Source organism: Haliaeetus albicilla, chromosome 5 (assembly GCF_947461875.1).
Source record: "Haliaeetus albicilla chromosome 5, bHalAlb1.1, whole genome shotgun sequence".
Lineage (NCBI taxonomy): Eukaryota > Metazoa > Chordata > Aves > Accipitriformes > Accipitridae > Haliaeetus > Haliaeetus albicilla.
In genome coordinates, this window is record NC_091487.1 from 42,702,900 (window position 1) to 42,726,326 (window position 23,427).

The following is a 23,427-nucleotide window of genomic DNA, read 5'->3' on the forward strand; positions in this document are numbered from 1 at the left end:
GCAATCTATTCTATTCAATATAAATTAATGGCCATAAAGTGACAATTCACTCACCCCTGAGTAAAAGACAATTTAATACAACTTTTATTTTTCCTATCTTAAAAAGTATAGGAAATTAACTTTCAAATATTATTATGGGGTATTCTGAAAGAAAAAAAAAAAAGGAAAAAAAGAAAAAGAGTTAAGAGTTTCTAAAGCAGAACAGCTTAGGACCTTCTTGTTTAAAGGACACAAAAAGAGACAGCTACAATTGTTGGCAATTGCCCTTAGAAAAAGAATGCAATCGCTTTAACTGGGTTCCAAGTGTTCTGAACCCAGCAATGAACCTCGAGATCCACCTTTTAGCTGCATAGTTAAAGTCAACCTTACTGCTGACTACCACCAAAATCCAGATGAGCTCCAGTTCTTCAAAATCAAAGACTGCATTAAGCTTGCAGGCATCATCTCATCTCTCACCTTCTCCTTTAACAGCTGAGTTTTCTTCATAGCATAATTTGGAGGTGCTTTTCTGAACCTTTCCTTCTCTTTCACAATCTGTAAGATGCAGAGGAAACAGCAAGAATATGCAAATATGAAATGTCTATTTCAATACTTGGACACTAGAAGCAACAGATCAATATCACCTAAGAAATGTACCTACTACCACAGAATTTTACTCATGCTCTTTCTCTGCTGCATTTTTTAATTTGTGACTTGGTAATGAGTTACAGCTCCATTCCCCTCACTTATGACCTACAAAAATCTGATGCTTATCACATTTGGTCAGTATTGAGCAAGTATGAAACTGCAGAAACTGTGATAAATGCATCTATCATGATACTGTTAGCTTTTCAGAACTTGAGAACCAAGTTACCATACTCAGGCTAGGCATTCAGAGCTCTGCAACACAAGCTCAAGAGGAGGTAACAGGGCACAAAGGATGAAGTAAACCAGGAGTGAGCACTCAACAGCTGGATCACCAAGCTACTCTATCCAGTTATTCAACTTGATTTTGAGCCTTTTATTTTCTTCTTAGGAAGCAAATACCATGATCATTTTGCTTTGTAACAGCTAGTGCTCTACTCCATGAGTTCCTGCCACCTTTAAGCACTGCCACAGCCTTACTACAACACACTGTTTACCTCCTCAATGTCCTGGTCATTAAACTTGTAGTTGAGGGCTTCTTTGATGGACACTTCCTTCTTGTTTATCTCATCTAGCGTGGGTAGCTGCATCCCAGCAGAGAACATCTAAACACAAGGACAAAGAGGTTACTTTCCACTTAAAGGATCCTTGGCAGAAGGCTGCTAAGAAGAAACTAAAGTCTGGCAAACTTACCGCTTCCTTCCACTTCATAAACTCACTTTCAGTGAATTCCTGATTTGAGACAAACTCCAAGCGAAACACACGTGAATCACTGCCATGCCTGCAACAAGAAAGTGTAACAACATCCCTCTCTGATGGTACAGAGCTATGATCTTGGATCTATAGGTGTAAACTGATTCAAGAAGCCCAAAACCAGACACGTAAGGCTACTCTTGTGGCTCGCATGCTATCTATTCCTAACTTCAGTCCAGTCAGCCACAGTTCAGGAGCCTACATCAGCTATTAGTAGTAATGCAAAGGAATACTAGACGATGAGTCTGCAGAAAACAGTCGCTCGGTTGTGACAGTAAAACCCTCAGGAGGAAACGGAAACAGACCTCTCTCACACCTAAGCCTTACATACCCTATTCAGTGACCCATGGCATGATCTTCAGAAACACAGAGCTCCTTCATGTTTGGACCAATAGAAGTAACCTTTCAGCAGTACTGAATTATACAATGCTGGAGCCAACCACTACCTAATTTTTCATTTGTTGGCCAGTCAAAAGCCAGAAATCCATAAACATTTTCTGTGGAGCACTACCTTTGGCACTACCGGCTAAACTACTGTGCTGCTACTAGCCAATACTAAAATTAGTTTCCATGGTGTAAATTTCACTCAAAGCATGGAGCTCTCTCCTGAGGCAGCCTAAGAAGTTATTGAATGTCACAATGGATTTAGATAATTTTTTTTTTTACTCCACACTTGCATCCATGTGCATTCTCCACATGCCTTCCCGTTTCTCCCAAATGGTTAATGTCTTCTTGTCCTATCTCACTAGGATGTTTTGTATTGTAACTGTTAACCTCACCTCATGATACTTATAAGGGCCATAAGAAAAACTGAGAAATCCAATGCTACATTCAGCTGCTTCCCTCCAAAGTACCATTTTATGTTGTAATACATATGCTAGACCCAACCATGTATGCCTTTAAATGATACATATTTCTAACATCTGATTACAACAACTGTGGAGAAAAGATATAAAAGAGTATTGCAAAACTCAGGAGGCATATACAAACATCCATGGGTTACTAAGGCAAGTGAATTGCTCAGATGTCAACACAATCACAAGTCCCTGCATGAGATTTTTTACGATTTCCATTATGCCAAGGGGAAAAAAAACCCAAAAAACCCAACCCCAACATTCTAGCAGTAAGCGGCATGGCAAGTCCCAGTCTGCTTTTTAGCTCTCATCTCCAAACCACACACAGAACATTATTTGCTACGAAAAGGACACCAGTTCATGAGCTGATGAGGATGACTTTGGTATCTTACCGCAACTGTAGTCCTTTGTTTGTCCGGGTACCACCAAGCTGGTAAACCTTTGCAGTCTCTACCACACCGGTTATTTCAGCAACCTATATCACACAGTAAAATACACAAGAGGAAGGATGCAAGAGGGGACTTCTGTGTTCCTGGAATATATCTGGATATTCAAGCCTTTTCGTGAGAGATCTAAAACTTTAATATAACTAACAATTCTAACTAGATCAAGGAAAGTAAGACTCTTCAGTGTATGTTATCAGGTACTGAATTAGTTGCTTCATGCATCACCTTTGAGTTGACAAATTATACCATCTGAATGCTTGATGCAGCTTTTGTATCTTCTCAGTTCTGCCTTCCTGACCAAATGGTGTACACTTTCCTACTTTTCCTATTGACTTTTCAGTTAATGCTGGTTTGGGTTAACGTATGTCCCAAATGAAATACACCAGTGCTGCTCACATACTGAACACAGCCCCTCTGGGAACCTTTTTAATGCAATTTTAGAGAATATTATTGCATCCCATGACTGTACAGTTACAGCAATGAAACAGAAAACCAAAACTGTGTTCTCAATCACATTCTCTTCTGAGGCACACTGATGTATTAGAAGAAACACTTTGTAAAAAAAGAACCGAGACCACGCAATAACTTGGGAACATTCCCAGAAATTAGGAGTGAATGTTACTCATCCTTACTTGGTCAAAGCAGAGTCCTGAACTCTAGTTTGCAATACAAATGATGAGACAAGACAGTATGAACCAAAGCTGGAAGAACAGGCTTTGTGAGTGCTCCCTCTCTCTCACTAAATGTATCTCTTCACCTAGCTGGTCCCATAGATTTATTTATTTTTAAACCGGTCTCCTCCACCTCTTTGGCAGCAATTACCTTTTCTGGTTATAAGCAATCTTTTTGTATTAACACTCAAACAATCACAGGTACCTGAGAAGCTGCAAATATTACATTACAGCACTATAAAAAGAACTAAACCCCTTAGAGCTAAACTCACCCGATAAACAGGTTTGCTGTTGTGATTTCCAATGCCAATACGGACAAAGCAGCCAGTGACTGTCTTAGCAAAGAAGGGCATATGACACCAGCGTTCCAGCTTGTGTCGTGATAACCGTACTCGGTTCAGTTCTTCAGGCAAGGACACTGGCTGGGACTTAGGAGGAATTTCTTCTTTCCTGATTTGGGGAAGGTGAGAAGGAATAAAGAAAAAAAGTAGAGACATAATCACCAAAAAAGGGGTCCTGAGCAAGGTGCAGCATGAGTGCTAACTATTTAAATTACTAGTAAAAGGAATGATTCATCACACGCTAGCTGACTGTAGATATGCGAATTTAGCATTCATGAGAAAGTCTAAACGCAAAGTCCCAGACTTGTTACCCACTGCCCCTGCCACCACAAAGCAGAACGACTCACACACCAGGGCAGTTTATAGGCCAATGCTTTAAGATAAGCCAGCACACCTCTCTGCCCTGCTAATGTGCTAAGGTTCTGCAGCTGCTAAACTGCAGGACTAAACAAATCTATAAACAACAGTGTAAATGGGGCTAAAGGTAACAGCAGGGAACTGAAGTTGCAAACCCATCCAAGGTAAATCAGTCGCATACACCATGATATAGAAGCCAAGGACTCAAATCTGAGCAATGCAAGTGTGCCCAGAGGCAAAACCACTTTAGAGACACTGAAATGCCCCCAAACAATCCTCTAAACCAGCACGTGTCTACATAAAGTGGATCTCTGTTTTTGAACACACACTTACAAGTAATCATAGTCCAGTGTTCACTACTTACTCTTCCTCTTCATCAGAGGATGAGGATCTGGATGAGCGATCACTTTTCTCACTAGACTTATCATCCTCCTCCTCCTCTTCATCATCAGAGTATACTTCACTAGTTTTTAATGGCTGTTTTTTTGCAAGCAATTCAGCTGGAGGAACAAGGACAGAAAACAAGGAAAAACAAGCTGTAAATTTTTCATGAAAAGTTTGAGCTCTAACAGGAAGCTTATTGTTTAAAAAAAAACCAAAACAAAACAGATAGCTATTAATTTTACGCTGGATACAAGTGCCACATGTTCAAACCCACTAGTAAGCTAAGCACTTCACTGTCTACATTCAAAGAGAAATCAAAGTATTTAAAGGCATCTTAAATCTCAGTTGTACTTATCAGTCTCCCAACTTGTTTACACATAGCAATACAAGATGGGCATAACAACTGGATATACAAGATAAAACTATTATGATCAGACAACTCACTGGTATTTTGCAAGACAAAAACCCCTCATTTTTGGAGAGGACCACAATAAAACCCAGTAGAGTAACAAAAAGGGTTCCATCAAAAGTCTGCAGCAAGAGACACAAGACGATGTGCCAGCGAAGAAACAAGCAAATGCAGACAAGGTAGCACAAGAACAATAAATATTGTTTGGATGAATCAGAAATTAAATAACAGAATCTAAAGTGACCAATTCAAATACCTGAACTAAACATTACTAAGTGCCATTCAATGGACTGCAATGAAAGTTTCCTTTCTTTTCAGACCATTCCAGGGAGGGGTGGGAGGGAGGAATACAGCATCAGTGATGCTAAACAATACCCTAGGTGGTCATGTCAGGCAAAAGACCAAGGAAAACACAGACATGGAATTCATTCACTCCAAGGTGTAAGATTGTTGCATTAATTAGAAACAGGAAGTAGCACTTTCAGAAAGCTGTAATAAGGCCTCAGAAATTGCAGCAATAGCAACACGCTTTCATACCTGTTCTGTTCTTCCTTTTCTCTCTTTCTGCTTTCAGCTCCTCCATTGCCTGAGACTTCTTGTCTAGCTTCTCATCCCGCTTTGATCGCCGCTCTTTGTTATGTGACATGACCTAAAAACATGCACAGAAAGTCCCTCAACACCAAGTGCAATCCATAAATTGAAACACATTAAAACAAAGATTGTTTGCACACTTTGAAAACTTCTCAAATAGAAACTACTAACAAACTCCATTTTGAAACCAGTTTTTTTCAAGTTCATTTTTACAGAGGCTAGGGAGAGGGAAATCAATCTGAAGCCTATTTCTTTTTCTACTTTGTTTCAAAAATAATAAACATATTTACACTTCAACATTTCTGCCACCAAGTTTTAGTCTCTAAACTCCTCCTTAAAGTTAAAAAAAGGACTAGAGAATAAAACTGAAGTAATTCTGCAACTAACAAGTAATGAGGAAAAATTGGATGAATATTCTTCTCATTTGCTTCTCCTTCTGCAAGGCCAAATCAAGGCACTTGTTCTCATTCAGGAGCAAAGAGAAAAATTATGTTAAAAAATACTTAAGCAGAAATAAAGTTGTGTGTAAAGTCTGCAATATGGATCCAAATCTTAAATGTTGTAAGTCTTCTGATATGTTCCATTTCTAACAGGTCTATCTGGAATACCAGGTAGCACAGAAAGTAGCTTCTATAATAAGCATGAGAGACAGTCATTTGAAGTAAGTCAAAGTAATTTCTGGAAGGCACTGTAAAAGAACTCAACATAAGATCCTTTTATATATGCATATATGTATATGCATCCACATATTATGTGTTATGTATATGGACTATACAAGTATATACACACACATACATATATGGAGTTGAGAGGGGTAGGGAGATGAGATTCACTCCACTTAACATGTGCCTAAGGGAAAACTCATCTCACCTAATTTAAGTGTTAACCATCTATTTCACTAGAAAATAACATGGAGTGAATTGGCAGATGGAGATGTCCTCCTCCATTGCACAAAGACAGAGGCGACGACAAGTGCAAACAATCAACTAGTTCTTAGGCAGGTAAAGTTAGGCAAGATGAATCCCATCCCGTTCTGGGAGTCTATCTGCCCAGACTCTATAAATAGTTAAGGGTGGGATCTTAACCATTTGAAACTACAGTTCAGTTACAGAGGCCTCACCCCAAAAAAGAGTATTATCCTCTTTCTACTGGAGGTGGAAAAACTATAGAACTACTTTGCTCCTCCTAGCATTCAAGCTTTTCCTTGATACCCCTACCAGTAGAAACTAAACATTCTTTCCATTGTATGTGCATGCAAAATAATTAAGACAACAGCTGAGCAGTTTCTGGCCCAATCTCTCAAACTTGCAAGAAGGACTGCATATGTAACGTTTCAGACGGAATGACAGAAGTTTGGCTAAAGGAACTGCAAAAGGTTGCTTTTCTGTTCTCATATGGGAGGACTATCACAGCAACTCCAGATATAGCTGCAACTTTGCATTCCTCATTAAAAGGAGTTGTCAGTGCACCCCCTCAGCAGGCCAAAGATGTTAATTTCTTTAAATGAACTGGAAAGGCTAAAGATAGCATAAGCATATAAATGAACTAAATTCTGACCTGTTTAACACACTGTTTGACATTAAGGGAAAACATTAGGTGCAGAGAGAGGTAGCATCCTATCTCCCGTTGCCAAGGGAAAAGGGTTTGTTACTACGGACAGTTTCATTTCCTACCTGGGATTCCTGGATCTGCGTGAGTTTTTTCTTCTCCTGCTCTTCCTCTTGCTTTTTCTTTTTCTCTTTCTTTTCTTTCTTTTTTGCTGTTTTTAGTTTCTTCTTGATTTCAAATCTAGTAGCAGATATTGAAACAAAAAGAATGTGTGAAAGAATGCTCTTTCCCTAAGCGAGTGAAGTACTGCTCAGATGCTATCACAGCTTAAGTTGTTAAAAGACTGTAAAAGGAACACTTCCACTGCCTGCCTCAGATGGATAACCCTTTAACGCTATCCTGTCCCTCATTCCCATCCCCTCCCTTCCCCAAGAAAAATAAGGTGAAGAAAAGTTGAGCATAGAAAAGTGCAGGCTTACAGACAGCTAACCTAAATGGCTGAGGAGACAACATGGCTACTCCCTAGAAATCTGTCCTTACTCCATCTTCATCTTTGCCAGTGCAGTGACCATCACATGCTGCCTCCAACTCTAAAAACAATTGGCTATTTCACACCATTTGAATCTCAACAGCTAAAAACTTGGTTGTTTAAAGCCAGTATCATGCTAACTTTTTCATGCTTAAACTCCACCTTTCTACAGGCACTAGTCTGTATAAGAATGACTGCAAAGAAGTCACAGTGAGTCCTCCTTCAGCAGCTATATTCCAATCAGACTCAGGCATTTTCTGCAGTCCAGTTTAGGCATGTCCATTTCTACCTTCACGAAATATGTCAACCTGAAATCTTATTTTCAGCCACTGTATTCAGAATAATAGTGATTTCACTGTAACTGTCCTGTGACTGAGATTCCACCGCACCATGCATGTGGCTGCATGTGGTCATTGCTTTAGTGAAGTGTGCATATGGACAAACAGAAGAAAAAAAATTACTTAACTTCCAATAACTGAAATTCAAAATGTGTTATCCACATGCATATTACATAGTCCATTATTCTTCAGTCCTTTACACTTGGATTTTGTAGACAAGATACTGAAGTGCCAGATGAGCTCATTGCCCTTTTGTGCCTTTAACATGAAGCATAACACACAGGGCACAGGCATTTTATCACATGCAATGCCTGCTGTAATCCTAGTGAACTCACAGCACAATGTACATACAAAGAGCTAGACAGCATTTTGAAAGATTCAACTTACCAAAAAGTTAAATAACTACCCACCACCACCGCCCCCTTAGGTCTGCCTGCCAATCCCTTTACATAGAACAGGACAAACTTGTTTAAGATTAAATCAGTAACTCAAGCTTAGATTGTTTAGCTTGTTTGTATCAAGTATTCTCCAGCCTGAGAAAGAAGAAACCACAGAACAGTGAATGAAATTAAAAAATATGGTGTCCTTCTACCTGATCTAAACCCAATCTTTCACTCATTCTGATCCCTTTGAGGAGAGCAGCAGACTAGAGAAGACACTGAAAGTAGTATTAAAACCACAGACAGGCAGGCAGTGCTTTAACTATGTCTTGGACAAATGGACAGTCTGACAGTAGCTTATATTGACATGATTTACTCAACAGATGTCAGTCCTCTAGAGAAATTTCTCAGCAAGTGAGCAAAGAGAGAAGTCACTGAAGAGGGAAGAAACTGGAGAAAACTTGCCTCACACGTCCCAAATCTTTTCTGTTAGACACATGGGAAGAAAAATACCTTTACTAAAGGAAGTTGCCCAACAGGACAGTGTTACAGTAATAAACAAAACCACAACACCTAAAGTAGAAATCCACAAATGATCCCTTGAAAACAACATATCCAACACCGCTCCTCATTATTTCAATATCTCTCTCTTCTATTAGGGCCCCAACCAGCTTCAAGCCCATATAGAGGTAACCCTAACACTGCTCTGTGCTTCACCATTGTTTTCTGAAAAATTCCAGAAGCTCATATACACCTTACACTTTGTTTGCCTTTTTCCAAAGTATCAGCGCGTGAGAGCTAATACAAAAAAGATGGAAGAGAAAGCAGTCCTTCTGACTGTCTGGCATCTGGTGTGTGAAGCAGTAATATGGCTGCAACAGTAGCTGACAGAACCATGCGTATTCAACAGCTTAGAAACTTTCAGAAAATTACTTTTACAAAAACATGCAGCATTCCTGCTGTGTGCTTCTCAACTAGCTACAAGGACGATTTCTGCAAAAAATCTACAATGAAGCTTAATTCACTTTGTAGTGCTGAATGCTTGGACCCCAAACATGAGAGCACAGTCAGCATACTCTCCATACAGCCTGTATGAATTCGCTACCAAATATCAACAGATATAAAATTCACCTTCTCTTTAGCACTTCTCTCTTCTCTATCCGGTTAAACAGCTCCTGTTCTCTCTCCTTTTCTGTCATTTGTTCCAGTCGAGCTCGGTCTTCTTCATCTCCCATCAGATCTTCTCCATAGCCATCATGGAATTCCTCATCTTCAGATGAAGAATCTGAATCTGAGCTAGATGAGGAGCTGTTGCTTTCTGAGTCAGAGACTTCTCCTAAAACAAAAATACAAGGCAGCAAGATTCAGCTGAGGCAAAGTCCAACCACTTCATTGCAGCATGTTAGCAAAGGATACCAAGAATGAATTTTACGCTCCTCTTCTGCTATACTAAAAGCATACATATCATGAAAACTAAACACAGGAGGAAATACTTTACTACCATAAGATATGCATGCTAAAAAACGATAAAATGAGTGGTACTACATGTGAACACAAAGAGGGTTATAAGTAAAAATTCTTAGTAGAACAAGCAAATTTTAGGAGGCCTTTCGGTTAGTGTGTTAGGGTCTTAAGGTTAGATTTCTATGCCTATATGCTTATGTTCCTGAGAAGTTGCTTATACATCCATAACTTTGTAAGTGTGTGTGCAGACCTCAAATGCCACTATTAACCACCACCAATACTCCTCATTATAGCAATCTGAAGAACCAAAATTCGTCATTTGAAGACTGCAGCACTATGAATTGCTACATCAAAAGATAAAGTTGAAACACGCTACCCTCAGGGCTGGTAAGGACGTGATGCTAGCTCCATTACCGTAACAAGCCCTCCCAGTTACACATGGACTTAGGGAACAGCTGACTCCCCAATAATATTGGGTAACACCACCTTTACAATTGATCCAAGTCCAAGTGCTTTGATTGTCTCACCTAATTGACTACATTACACCAAATTGCAAAAGCAGACATTAGGATTCTTTCTTTCACTTTCATTCTGGTCTCAGTATTTCTGGAAACTTCCAGTGTTGCAAGCTTACACTCTGAAAAACCTTGATTTGTAAGCCCTGATATATACAGGTTCAGTCACTTCATGCTTCAGTCTGTCTCTGCTGTGCTTAATACACTTAAAACTGAAGGCTCCTTCATATTCTTTCTTAAACTTTGTTTTTTTAGTATCAACTGAAATTACAACTAACCACCTGCAAACCTTCATGGGCATGATAAAACCAGGAAAGAACACAGGATGCTTGCCCAGCATTGGAACAGATTCAATATTCATGTAAAAGTTTCTAACAAAGCTATAGTAATGATTTTTATTCTTCCATGTCAGTATAAATTTGCAAGAATTCCAATTCAGAGCAAATGCAAGCAAGATAAGCTCCTATTTGCATCACGCAACACTATTACACCTCTCCCTTTGTCATCACAAGAAGTTTGGGAAGGGAAAATACGTCAACAGGAATAAAAGAAAATGCTAGCCTTACTACAGATGGGGCATGCTAGAAGGAAAAAAAGAATTTTCTAGAAGAAAGTCAAGTAATGAAGCATGTCATACATTCTTCAGCTGAAACAGTATTTAGTGTTGCGGTTGTAAAGGAGTGCTTACAGGAATGCTATACTGAATTATAGGCACTTCAACCATGGCAAGTTTAAGAGTCATCCAGACTACCAGTAACACAAAGAAAACTCTTTGAAGGTAGTCTTTAACATCACCATTGAACATTACTCTTCAGTGTGCACAAAAGGGTAACTTCACTTGGAATTACACTGTAAGTAGTTGCACATGTATTATCTTACCCTCTTCAGGTGCCGAGCTCTCAGCCGAGCTGTCTTTATCCGAGCTGCCTGAAGAGGCAGCTTTGTTTGTCTGTTTCTTCATGGCTCCTTTTTTCTCTGCCTTACCCGCTTTTCCCTTTTTTTTGTTTTTAGAACCTCCAACAGTCCACTGCAAGGAAAAAACCAAAGAAGGGATCATAAGACATGAACATCACTCTCTTCTCCCTCCCCCAAAACACTGGAGTAAAAACGACAACTGAGAAACAGTCCAATACCTGACAGCAACAAATCAATCATACGGGGGCGGGGGGGGAAGGAAGCCAATAGGAAATTTATCAAATGAAAGCATTTTACAAGGTTTATGGGTTTTGGGGGGTGGTGTGTTGTGTAGTTGTTTTGGTTTTTTTCCTAAAAAAAAAAAAAAAAAAAATCAGTTATCAGTGCAAGCCAACAGTTGGTAGGACACTCCTTTTAAAAACAGTGAAGACTTCAGAGTCTGCAATATCTGCCAGGAGAAAAGAGGTACTAAAAATATTTTCCTAGGAAAATAACCTTAAACAACAGGTGTCCAACTGCATTTGTAAAGATTAGCTTCAGTTTACTACTCTTAAACAGAAGCAACAGATGTGTTTCCAAAACTAGTTTATTCAAGAGCATATTTAAATTTCATGAAGGCACACCAATTATACATAACAGTCTTTCCAAAATCTCAGTTTTACCAAGAGTACACAGCATCTGTATTTTTATGCAACAAATCAATAGCGTCCTTGCTCATGGACAGTAGTGTCACCACCTGCATCTAGGTACACAAGTCAGAATCAAATCACAATTGCAGAAGTCAGGCAAAAAAGAAAAAAAAAAAAAAAATCGAATGTCAAGTCTTAATTTTCATTTTCTTTTAATATCATGTCTTCAGTTAAATTAGACCGCAGTTTCCAAGTACAGGACTTATACCACCACACACACACAGGTAGCAACTTTAAATTCCTAAATCCTAGGAGAAGAACTAGTATTTACCTTATAGTGCAACTTCTTATTATAATTTTTGCATTGTCCCAACTACCTGGGTAAAGCCAGAAGGGAACAGAACTGGTAAGGATTGCCTGTGTATTATTTTAAGGCTTTACAACATTTTGTACTTTACTCCTCTCCTAGAAATTCTCCAGGCACAAAAGCTTCAAGGATAAGACAGTTTCTTTCTAAATATATATATTTAGACTGTTATCCTCTTCATACCTGTATATTACTCTCATCTTTCATGCACATCACCATCTGTTCAAGCATGCAGTCGACTAAAAAAATATTCCTAATTCAAATGAGCAAATACTCTTTTGCATACATGAGATCTTGCACTCAAAACTACTCTAACTGGGGCAGGGTGGGGGTGGAAATCAACTGAGATTTGACCTCAGGTGCACCCAAACTTCAGGCTTCTCACCCATTCATCCCTTCCTGGGGATGAATCAAGTCCACCTCTGCAGGCAGTAATCATTCCATCAAATCTGATGACTTCTGCCCGATTAGGCACCATCTTCAGAGAACCCTGGTGTTCAAATACTCTAAATGAAACTCAACCAAGTAGTTTGAAGCTACTACCTGATCTACTGGTACTTTTAGAATTTCCTAGGTTTTGATTACTCTCACACCAAGCCTTGTACCTTCCATATTACCAACTGCTTCATCATCATCTTTAGGCATCAGCTGTGTATTCAAAAGTATATCTGTCAAAGGCCAGGCTGAAGTTTTCTTTTCCGAGGTAGAAGTACAGCAACCTAGCAGTGAGCCTCTGACTGCAATCCATACCCTGTGCAGTTACCCCAGTCTGTTATGGTCCATAGGGTAGGTTAGAAACTGCACAGAAAGCATCTGACTTTTTATCAGCCTGAGCTTGCACTCAAGTCTTTATTGGCTTCCACATTAAAAAGTTTTACTTGTTCAGTGTTACAATACTGCTGCCTAATAGTATTCCTGGTTAATTATGCCCATGTAATCAGTTAAGAACAAGCTTGTACTCTGCCCAAATCTGCTCAAACCTCAATGTTAAGGAATCATCTCCTAGGTATTACAGAAAAGTGCATTTTTGCTATTTGTTCAAGAGCTCACCTACTGCCAGCAGTGAAAAAGTGAAACTGTGCATTTAGCAGGGAGGAGCAGAGCCCTCTGAACCAGGGAGGCAGAGGCGCTTCCTTCCCAGAACTCTGACACTTCTTTTCAGTGGGCTAACACAGAACTATACCCTGTATCAGCATGCTGTATAGCAAGGAAGAAGCACAGAGAAAGCCATACAGTACACCACAATTATACCAAGACCTTGAGAGGCCACGCTGAGATGAAAGAAATTAACATCAGATAAAAACAGCAGGACTCAGTTGTTAATAAAATGTTTAATAGCTGTAGATATATGCATTACAGATCACTGTTCTCAGCCTTTGACTCACAAGTGGAAATGTAGAGAGAACCTGGGTCCAGGAAGATGGGACTGAAAAGAAAGCTGTGTGACAACCTCTTGAACAAAAAAAAGTAATAAAAAAAAATCTGCCCTAATCTAGGAAATTTTGCTTTGGTTTCTATTTCACCCTGGACATTACACTTCATCTCACTTTTGTTTATGCAAGTGACCTCTATGTCTTTTAAGTCACTATAACTGGTTGTCACCTCCCAGTTTCAGTGCTGTCACAAAGCCAAATTCTTCCTCATCCAACTCAGGTGCTTCAGGGGTTAATTCAGCTACCCCAATCTCTCATGAATGCCTGGCCATTCCTGGTACCACTACAGCACAAGACAAAATTTCAAGCTAGCCTTAAGGACAAATAAATCATCAAAACCAGGACGTAGTCAGTGCAAGGCTCTTTCAGGCTCATAGATTGCTCTGCAGGCTCAGGAACCACCAATTGCCATTTGGACACTGAATGACCACTCTGCATTGTTCAGAGAGTCCAGCCAACATCAAGTTTCTTCTTACAGCAGAAGACATAACAGAGATTAGCAGGTCAGAGGGTGGGGGAAGACAATACTGGAAAGCCATGAACTGCATGGCAACCTGCAGTCCAAACCAAAGTTTTGAGCCCCTCCCTCACACTCTAGCACACCAGCAGAGATCAGAAAGGCAACATGTTTGCATGTAACATCAAGTAAAAAGGCACAAACAGTTATAGTCAGAAGCATTTGTTTGCTCTCTTTCCCTTAACTCAAACAGCATCTCAAACAGCAAACAAAAACCGTATTTTCCAAAATCTGTCCACTACTGCAGCTTCTCCACGTTCCCTCTTCCATGTTCCAGTAAGGCAGAGACAGTCAACACTTCTCACATGCTTTCCATGACTATAATGTCTCCTCTAAACAGCCCCTCTATTCACTGCTGCCTCCTCGGCCACCATCTGGAACCCTCCGCAGTTCCAGACATGGCAAGTTAATAAACCCATGCAGAAGTGTGCTGCAACACAGCTTTCTGCTTATTGTTTAGTACTACCAAACAACAGAGCTTTATGGTTCATTCACAGGAATTAGCCAGAAGAGCATTTCAATTTTTCCTCTTGCTTCCAAGGTTCACAGTGCTAATAGCTTGCATATTTCCCCCAAGAAACAGTTGGACTCAATGATCTTAAAGGTCCTTTCCAACTTAAATGATTCTATGATTCTAAGAAATCCAAGTCCACAGTACCCAGAATGGATTGCCAATTAAAAAAAAAAAGAAAACCACATTAGAAATTAGTCAGATTTAGAAGTCAGCTTCTAGAAAAGCAACTACACAAAATGATTGAAGAAAATAATTTACAGCTCAGCAAACCTGGAACATATTTGCACGAGGGAGATTAAATGAGATCGAGGAGGGAAAAAAAAAAAAAAAGAGAAAAAAGTGAGCTCTTGGAGTGCAGAATGCAGTAGAACTGTTTTACATGTGCTGCTCAGATAGTCGTTATTTTCTTCCATTCACACAGTACTTAAATGCTTTATCCACTGAGATTTTATTTTGCAAATAGGTATTCTCCCTGCTTTTTTGTTTGTTTGTTTTACATCAAACCGGACAGAGATGCACAACCAACATTACCAGCCTGCCCTTGCCATATCCTTCCCTCCTGGATATGGCTTTTATAAGCAAAAGGCAAATTACAAGCCACGACATCAAAGAAAAACAGGTCCCTTACCAATGTGTTCCTTTCCTAGGCCAGATAAACTTACATGCCATGACAACATGACGGCTTAAGAGCGCCAAGGTACATGACATCAGCCCAGCCTACAAACTTTCATCCCTTCTCCCCCATTCACACAGGGAAAACAAAAGGCAGTCCTTCAGGCAAGTCATCAAACTGCAGTTTCAGCCTCTCTGAAGACAACAGCAGGCAGCACAGATATGAAGATAAGGCAGCATTTACTGTCTTCAGGGTTTCTCAAAGCTGGGAGAACTCTAGAGACAGCACTCCAAGAGCTACAAGGATGAAAATGCTCTCTACCACTGCTGTTAAAACTAAATAGTAAATAAAAAGCCCTTGTTTCCTGCCTTTTGTCTGTACCTCTCATTTGGATGCCTCAAACACCTTCAAAATAACAACAGCCCAGCAACTAGAAAACTGAAAGGACCATTTTGGACACAAAGAGGAGACTCAAGGTGTCAAAACCAAAGATGGAAAGGAGATAAGCAAATAAAGGAAACACTTTCTGAAGCCACAGAAGAGGCTTTGCCAGGAACTGCCTGAAAGATGGCTTCATGGACCAAAATATCACCAGACACTTGATCTACCCTTATCGTCTGAGTACTGCTCAAAGGAGCTCACAGAAAGGTAACTAATGAAAAAAAGCCTACCTATAGTAGGTTCAAATTCAGTTTAACGTGCAAGTTAACATTTGCTCTAGAAGTATTTTGAGGGGTCCATGTACTGAAAAATGGCAAGAACTGCTGAGTAAAAACATCAAGATGGTAGCTACCAAATGCCAATGAAGAAGCACTCGCCATAATCAAAACAAACTCTGTGAAACCCTGCAATGTTTTCTTTAGGAAGCCTGGGCCAAGCAGCTGGAGATGACAACAACTGTAAAACACTTGGTCAACAAGTGCCTTGCATGGCTCTAGCATTACCAGCCAGCAAGAATCATCTGGACTAACAAATGCTTAATGACTTCTCTACATATTAGACAGTGCCTTATGACTGGATTGTTCTCAGCAAAAACTGCTCCCTGGGTACAAAGAAAAAGTTCATTCAGTGAAAAAAATTAAATAAAATCACATATTAAATTCCAATACCTCTATGAGTCTATTTCTGGAGCAACCTGCTCCACTTCAGAGCTCCTGCAGACTCTCATACCACATAAATCAAGTCCCCAGAAGTTATCCCCATGCTAGTTTGCAATTTAAAGAAGCTACATGCCGACAAAGTTTTATACCTGTTTTGTCCACAGCTGGTTCACATTACTTCTTTGGACATGCTAGCCTCCATACAATTAGCCTGTGCTATTCAGATTTGCACTTGCACTTTGTTTGGGGTGGGGGAAGTAACAGCGCCTCTCTTCCTTAAGGAAAGCTTTACTATTGCACCCATTAACAGCTGAAGGAAACCGTCTCCAAGTCAAAGTTACAAAGCACACAGCCTATAAGGCTGTGTATAAGAAGATTAAAGCACAGCCTGTTTCAAATTTCCTAAGCTTGAAAAAATGTATGGCAAAGGCCTCACAGGACTGGAGAACCCACTCATTCTTGAAGGTCTAATTAAGCAGTGTTATGAAATAAAAGCACACAGGAAAGGGGAGACATTTAGCGTCATAATCTCTACAAACCCACAAAAGACACCCCCAAAACGGAAGGAAAGCATGCAGTTTTCTGCTAACCTGTGGTTTACTAGAGTGCTCTAACTTGAAGTGCAGTAAGTAGACCCAAACTTTCAAGTTCTATCCTCATAATAGGGGCATAAAGCCTCATAGGCCGACTGTTATTCAAGACTGATTTCCTCACTAGCTGCATGACCACTGCTCACCTCCTCCTCTGTCCCATAGCTCTTGACAAGAGCTTCAGCTATGCCATTTCCTACTGAATCTGCACATTTGCAAATAAATGCATAAACAGATAAACTCCAGACTAGTACCAAGCATTCACCATATAACTTTTCTTGTCCTGGAAATACGTTCTGCTATCACCCTAGAGCTGTTAAAAGGCACAATCAAACCCCTCACAACATTAGAATGAGGGCAGAAGGATGCACAAACTTACACCAGCATTGCTAACAACAAACGTTTCAAGAGAAACGAACAGGAGCTCCTACAGCATTGTGGCTTTCCATCTAATCTACGCTGATGTTAGTGAAGTTGTTGCAGACATCATCCAGGCTTCACCATGCAAGAGAAAGACTTCTCTTACTGTAAGCAATGATGCCAGGATAAAAGGAAGAGCAAGAACCCAGAATTAACCTATTGCAACTGAGGAACACCATCCATACAATGTCTTCAATAAGCAATGAGGGTACCTTGTGGACACATATACCTCTAGCACAGTAGCCCCAGTAGTAACTTGGCTAACACCAAACTGGTTACGTGCAGCAGGCTAACAGTTTGGGATGGTGGTCATGGCCACATGTTGCTCCACAGATAAAGGAACTGTCTGCCTCCACACGCTGCGTCCAGCTTAGTGTACCTCTTTGCGAAGGTAGTACTTCTTATTCCAAAGCCCTGCAGTCATTGCTATTTATCAGTTCTCTGAACAACAGTTCATAGTCAATTCAGTCATGCATGTTCCACAGACCCACCAGAAGATGGTTCAGAGCATCCCTCCTACTGCATTGCCTGCAACTCACCTTCAGTCCCTTGGCTCAGTAATTTGATTCTGACCACAGAGGTCCTTAAAGTGTTACAGAACCCAGCATCTCCACCGTGAACACCTGATGTGGCTCAGAGCTTTCACAGAAGCACATTCTCCCCGGAACACACAAAATACAACACAAAAGATCTGCTGAAATCCCTTGGGCACCACTGTGTAGATGTGGCATGATTTGTACATGCTGTTATTCTATAATTGTAAAATGCACTTTCCCTCCCTACGCCCCACAAACTTTTCTCCCTTTAAAAAAAATGCAGAGTGTAGCATTAGCCTCTGAAGCAGAGATTTAGGCTCCTTTCCTGTACATGTAACATAGTGACAATCCTGGAACCTTTAGTTCTTGTCAGGAACCACACAGGACCTGCACACTACAAAATCTGCATGGAAGCACATGGGTATGATTAAGCACATTTGCACAGGGCAACAATTTCCATGCTTTTGCCTCAAGATCCTCATCTTGCAGGAAGTTCAGTAAGACAATTTCGACTTTTAGACCCCCTCTCCCAACCCCCAAGGTTGAGCAAACTTCAAACCAACCACAAGAACACTGATTAAACCCAAAGTTCTTCAGCAGTAGTGTAGTCAAGCCTAGGGATGCACGCAACTGAATGACTGGCAGAAGCAGAACTGTTATAAACCAGCCTGTCTCACCCTGCTGTGACAAGCAGCAGTTCAGAATGCATATTTCAGGCACAGGAATAGAAGCAAGTGTCCTAATTACCTCTTCTCTAAATCTTTTCCTCTTGCTGCATGGAGGTCAGAAAAAACTGAGTATCAATTAGAAATGAAACACAGACTAGAAAGAGTATCAAATGCACATGATGCAACAGAGATACTATAGCATCTGCAAGGTCTGCGCAAATTTGTGAAGAGATACACTGTCATATTCTACATAAAATGCAAAGGTAGGCCCTACTTGTAGTCACACAAACTAAAAAAATAATTTGAATAATATTATTTATTCTGACAGTTTTCAGAGATAAACACAGAAGCCTTTATCATCAACGAGCTCTCCACACCTAAGTCTACTTTTCCAGACAAGTTGGTCTCCACGCAGCTTAGAATAAATGAGCTGTGTGCCAGCAGATCTGAACACACAAAAGCAACAGACCAAGGGGTCACCCAATAACAAACCTAATATATCTAGCCCATTCACAATTTTCTCTTTCCTTATGTCTTAAGCATAGATTAGATAAAAAAATAGAAAATGGTGATTCTTGTATTTTTTTAAGAAAAGGACTGATGGAAACAGAGTTCCAAGCATATTTATTTCAAAAATGCCTCAGAAAGAAAATTAAACCACACATTCTTTACACTTATTGGAAGAATTCTGTTACACTACCAAATGCTTAACAGTTATATAGTTTATCACTGGCCTACCCTATCAGTCTTCAAGTTGTCACAATGAATAATCCTTCCTATAGTTTCAGAAAAAAAATCCACCCCAAACAGCTCCCTGTTAAATTTTTAAGAACAGATGGAATAAATGACCTCACTACATTGTGCAGAAAGCTTATAAAAGACATTTGTAAGCCTTCAAGAAAGTGTTTTTATTCAAATACCTGTACGACCTGTTTGTCAGTTCCTCTGTTCTGATAGGTCTATTTCATTTCTCATTTACAGATGAAAGCAGAGACTTTTAACCAGCTCCAGAATGTAGCACCAAGAACAAATAATAAAAACAGATCTAGCAGATAAGCACCACTATACAAGAAATTGACAAAAGCCCAGAACAAAGTTATGCTAAACTCTTCCTTGCCTCACTTTCTTCAAAAATGCCAATAAAAACACACTCTGTTGCATGTTGAAATGACGAGACAAGCTAGCTCACAGCAGAGTTCCTTGAGAATCAAAGTAGCTAAATAGAACAGTTTTACCACCTGTAAAACAGTACTACCTGCCTTGACCCTTCTCTTCTCTAAGGAAGCTCTCTCCTAAAGCTGAAAACCTCTCCTCCTTAGTTCAGAGTCCAGCTTTAGCAGCTTTACTGCTACTTCAACTGCCAGCATTACACAGGAAAACACCAGTTTTAAGTAGGCAGACCATTCAGACCATATGAACATGGGATGAAACAGGTAGGCATCTTTTCTATAGGCATTCAGACTATTTTGTATACAGTTACAATTCAAAGCATATTAGTTAAAAGACAGAAAGAAGTATTTCTGAGTATACATCCTCTGGTCTTAATGGGTCTCCACCAGTTCCACTGATGGCCAGTCCCACTTTATGAAGTCAGCAGGCTAAATATACTGTATGACGAATACACTTTCACTGCTTAGGTACAATCAGACATATAACCCACAGTAATTTCACTGACAACATGACAAACTCACCTCATCGTCACTGTCTGACGTCTCAGAGTCTGAAGATGCTGTAGGTTTGCTCACAGGTGGCTCCTTTTCTTCAGAGTCACTGCGTTTCCGTTTGGCCAATGACAAGAGCTCCTGGTGTGAAAAACCACACATTTATTTTAAAATGTCATAATTAGTTTTACCAATCCAGTTCAGTGGATATGCACCTTCTCTGTGAATATTTGAGCACATCCCAGTAACACGATTATCCTCACTGACTAAGGAACAAAGTCTACTTATGTTTCATAAATATATATACACACACACACACACACACAACTTTAATACAACTGGATGCTACAGAAGGATTTTGAGGATAACAAGCTATAAGAAGTAAGGACTACTACCATTACTTTCTTGGTATAAACCACATGCTACAAATCACTTTCAGAGTCATGTCCAGGTCTGTTTTATTTGGATTGGGTAATAATTCAAAAACACCCTAACTACATTGTGTAGCATTAACCCAAAAAGCCAAATACCACTAGACAGCAGCTCCTCCTTCTAAACAAAAGAGATGTTTCCAATTATACACTTTAAAAACGAAATACTTTAGGCATCGCCACAATGTCACGGCTGATAATATTTAGTCAGCCTGTTGAAGTCCTTTTCACTGTCCCCACACATGACAGAATGCACTTAAAGCTTTGGATAGACGCAGAACAGGCATCAAGCTCAAAGTCTGTGAAACTAAGTAGAGCTGTTCTTCTCCAAAGGAAGCACTTTCAAAGACAACACACACCAGCACAAAGAGCTAAATGGCTCTCAAATAATCTCATCATCTGCTCTTCATAGGTTGTTCAGATGACAGAAGCAGTACTATAAAACAAACATTTCTGAAGCTGCATTACTGTCTTTGTAGTCCATGACACATAATTTATTCTTAAAAACATTGCTCTGGGGTTGACGAACCGTAGCTGTGAGTAGAAATACAGTCACACCAACTTCTGCAGTCTTGGGAAGTCAATACTAGATTGGTTTGCATTAGTTTCACAACTGGAAGATTATCTCCACAGCAAACGGATTACAATTTAGTACCTCAAATGAGAACACAAACACTGCAGAAACTGATGGCCTAGGCTACTTACCAACAAAGAAACCTTCCATTAGTAAAGGCATTTTACAAACCTTTCTCTGAAGAAGGCATACAACATCAACAGAACACATTTGTACAATTAACAGTTCTCTTCAGGAAGCTCCTGATGTTTTCTACAATCTTTTCTAGAATTTCTCTCTTACAACTGTCTCTAAGTAGTCCTTCAACCCAGACTACCTCCCTGGATGATATCTTGGCGTGTTTACCACTACTTTTATTCCAAGCAATTTTCCTTCTTTCTTCCTACCCTTGTCCTGTTTTCCAAGATAATATATTAGAAAGGCTCCTACTCCTTTGATTCAACAAGCCTAGATTGCCAAGGGAAGCTGTCAAACATTTAACCTACAGGGGCCTCACTCAGTATACTCTCATAGCATACTCTCGTCCTTAAATCACACCACAAAAACATTGCTTCCCTGCTCCCTAATCTTCACCCTTGCACATACACATCCCTGCTGTTACATTTGCTACAAGCAGCTCAGCAGAGGACGAAGCACCTACTACTCGGGTACAGCTGCAGATGCATGCTTCCAGTGAACGATGGAACAGATGCAGAACCGTATGGTTATTCCTACCACCATCACTCTGATTGCCTGATCTATTCTAGAGCTAGTCCACCTCCTTCTATTTTCAAGCTCTGAAGAAACTACCAAACAAATATACTAGTGGTGAGATGTTGGCAGCTCTTAAAGACTCTAGAGGCATGCAAGATCAACAACATCAGGGCATGCAACATCTGCTCCAGTATACTTGTCTAACAGAGCCTCCGATTTGATTTCTGTGAAGCTCCAAGCTGCAAACCTATTTTTGAGTGTTTGGGAAGGCTTTTTATTGCAACATAGCAACAACTTCTGTATTAAAAACCCTGAAGGTCCAGCACATAAATTGCATCGAACATGTAGGCTTCAGCATATTTAACCAGCCACACTTCTCCCCGGAACAAGCACTGCCATACAAGCTGTAACACACTTCACCTATAATGTCTTTATTTACCATTTGAATCACATCATCACCACCTGCTACACCGAAAGTTGAGTCTTTGAAAGCAGCCCCCTCCAAAGAGGAAGGCACCTCCTTTGCACCCCTGACACGGTTAAAATGACACCAGACATCCCACTTCCAATCCCAGGAGATGCCCTGATGATAAACAAATACCTCCCCTTGTTGTATCTACAGCCTCCTAACTCCATGCGGTTTCCCCTCAGCAGACCTCTCCCCCAGCTCCGTCGCTCCGACCGAGGAGGGAGCATTAAACACGCATTAACCCCCCCCCAAGCCCACCCCCCACCCCCACCCCGGGGATCCCGCCTGCCCCGAGGGGCTCACCGGGCCGGCGGGAGGCAGGGACCTGACACGCTGCTCTCCCGGCGGGAGAAAAGCGGCACAGAAAAGTTACCCCAGCCCTTTGGGCCTCTTCCCCCACTCCCCGAGGGGTGACGACCGCCTTCAGCCGGGCCTCGCTTCTCCCCTCCTCAGGGCCAAGCCACCCCGGAGCATCGCCCCTCCGTCCCGCCGCCCTCCTGCGAGCACCGGGCCCGCTGCAACGAGCCCCCCACCCCCCACCCCCCCCAAACCCGCCAAGGCGGGCCGCCTGCCAGGGGCAGGCCGGGGATCCGCCGGAGGAGAGCTCGCTCTCCTCACGGGAGGGCCCTCATCGCGCTGAGGGAAAGCGACGGCGGCGCGCAACCCCCCGGGCCGGGGAGCGAAGGAACGAGGGGAGGGATTGGCGGCACCGAGCCCCGATCGCGGGGCCGGAGATCCCAGGCCCGAGCGGTTCGGACCGGGCCTCTCCCGCGCGCACCTGATCTAGGTTCTCCTCGCTACCGCTATCCTCCGTATCGGAGTCGATAAGGACTCGGCCTTTCCGCTTCTTCACCATGGCGGAGCCGGCTTTTCCCACCCCCCCCTCCCCACCCCGGCGCCGACGGCGGCGGCGGCGGCGGCGGCGCGGCGCTTCACAGCGGCCCGGCCTGCCCCGCGCCGCCCGCCCGACCGGACACAAAGGGCACCGCGCATGCGCACCGCGCCGGGGCGGGAAGAAGGGCGGGGCCGCCCCTGAGGGGAGAGGGGCGAGGAGGAGGCGGCAGCGGCCGCTGTGGCGGCCGCTGCCGCCTCC

At 41.4% G+C, this 23,427-nt stretch overlaps 1 protein-coding gene across 1 annotated transcript in view; it reads right to left on the reverse strand.

The window, feature by feature from the left end:
• Positions 1 to 23,327, reverse strand: part of RTF1 (RTF1 homolog, Paf1/RNA polymerase II complex component) — a 31,616-nt gene extending 8,289 nt beyond the window's left edge. Inside the window, 13 exon segments of the mRNA XM_069784434.1 lie at positions 457 to 534; positions 1,122 to 1,229; positions 1,318 to 1,405; positions 2,624 to 2,706; positions 3,621 to 3,798; positions 4,411 to 4,546; positions 5,377 to 5,488; positions 7,104 to 7,218; positions 9,357 to 9,561; positions 11,084 to 11,231; positions 20,198 to 20,308; positions 23,113 to 23,309; positions 23,312 to 23,327. Of these exon segments, the coding sequence (XP_069640535.1) occupies positions 457 to 534; positions 1,122 to 1,229; positions 1,318 to 1,405; positions 2,624 to 2,706; positions 3,621 to 3,798; positions 4,411 to 4,546; positions 5,377 to 5,488; positions 7,104 to 7,218; positions 9,357 to 9,561; positions 11,084 to 11,231; positions 20,198 to 20,308; positions 23,113 to 23,309; positions 23,312 to 23,327 (1,575 nt within the window).
• Between the last annotated feature and the right edge of the window lie 100 nt (positions 23,328 to 23,427).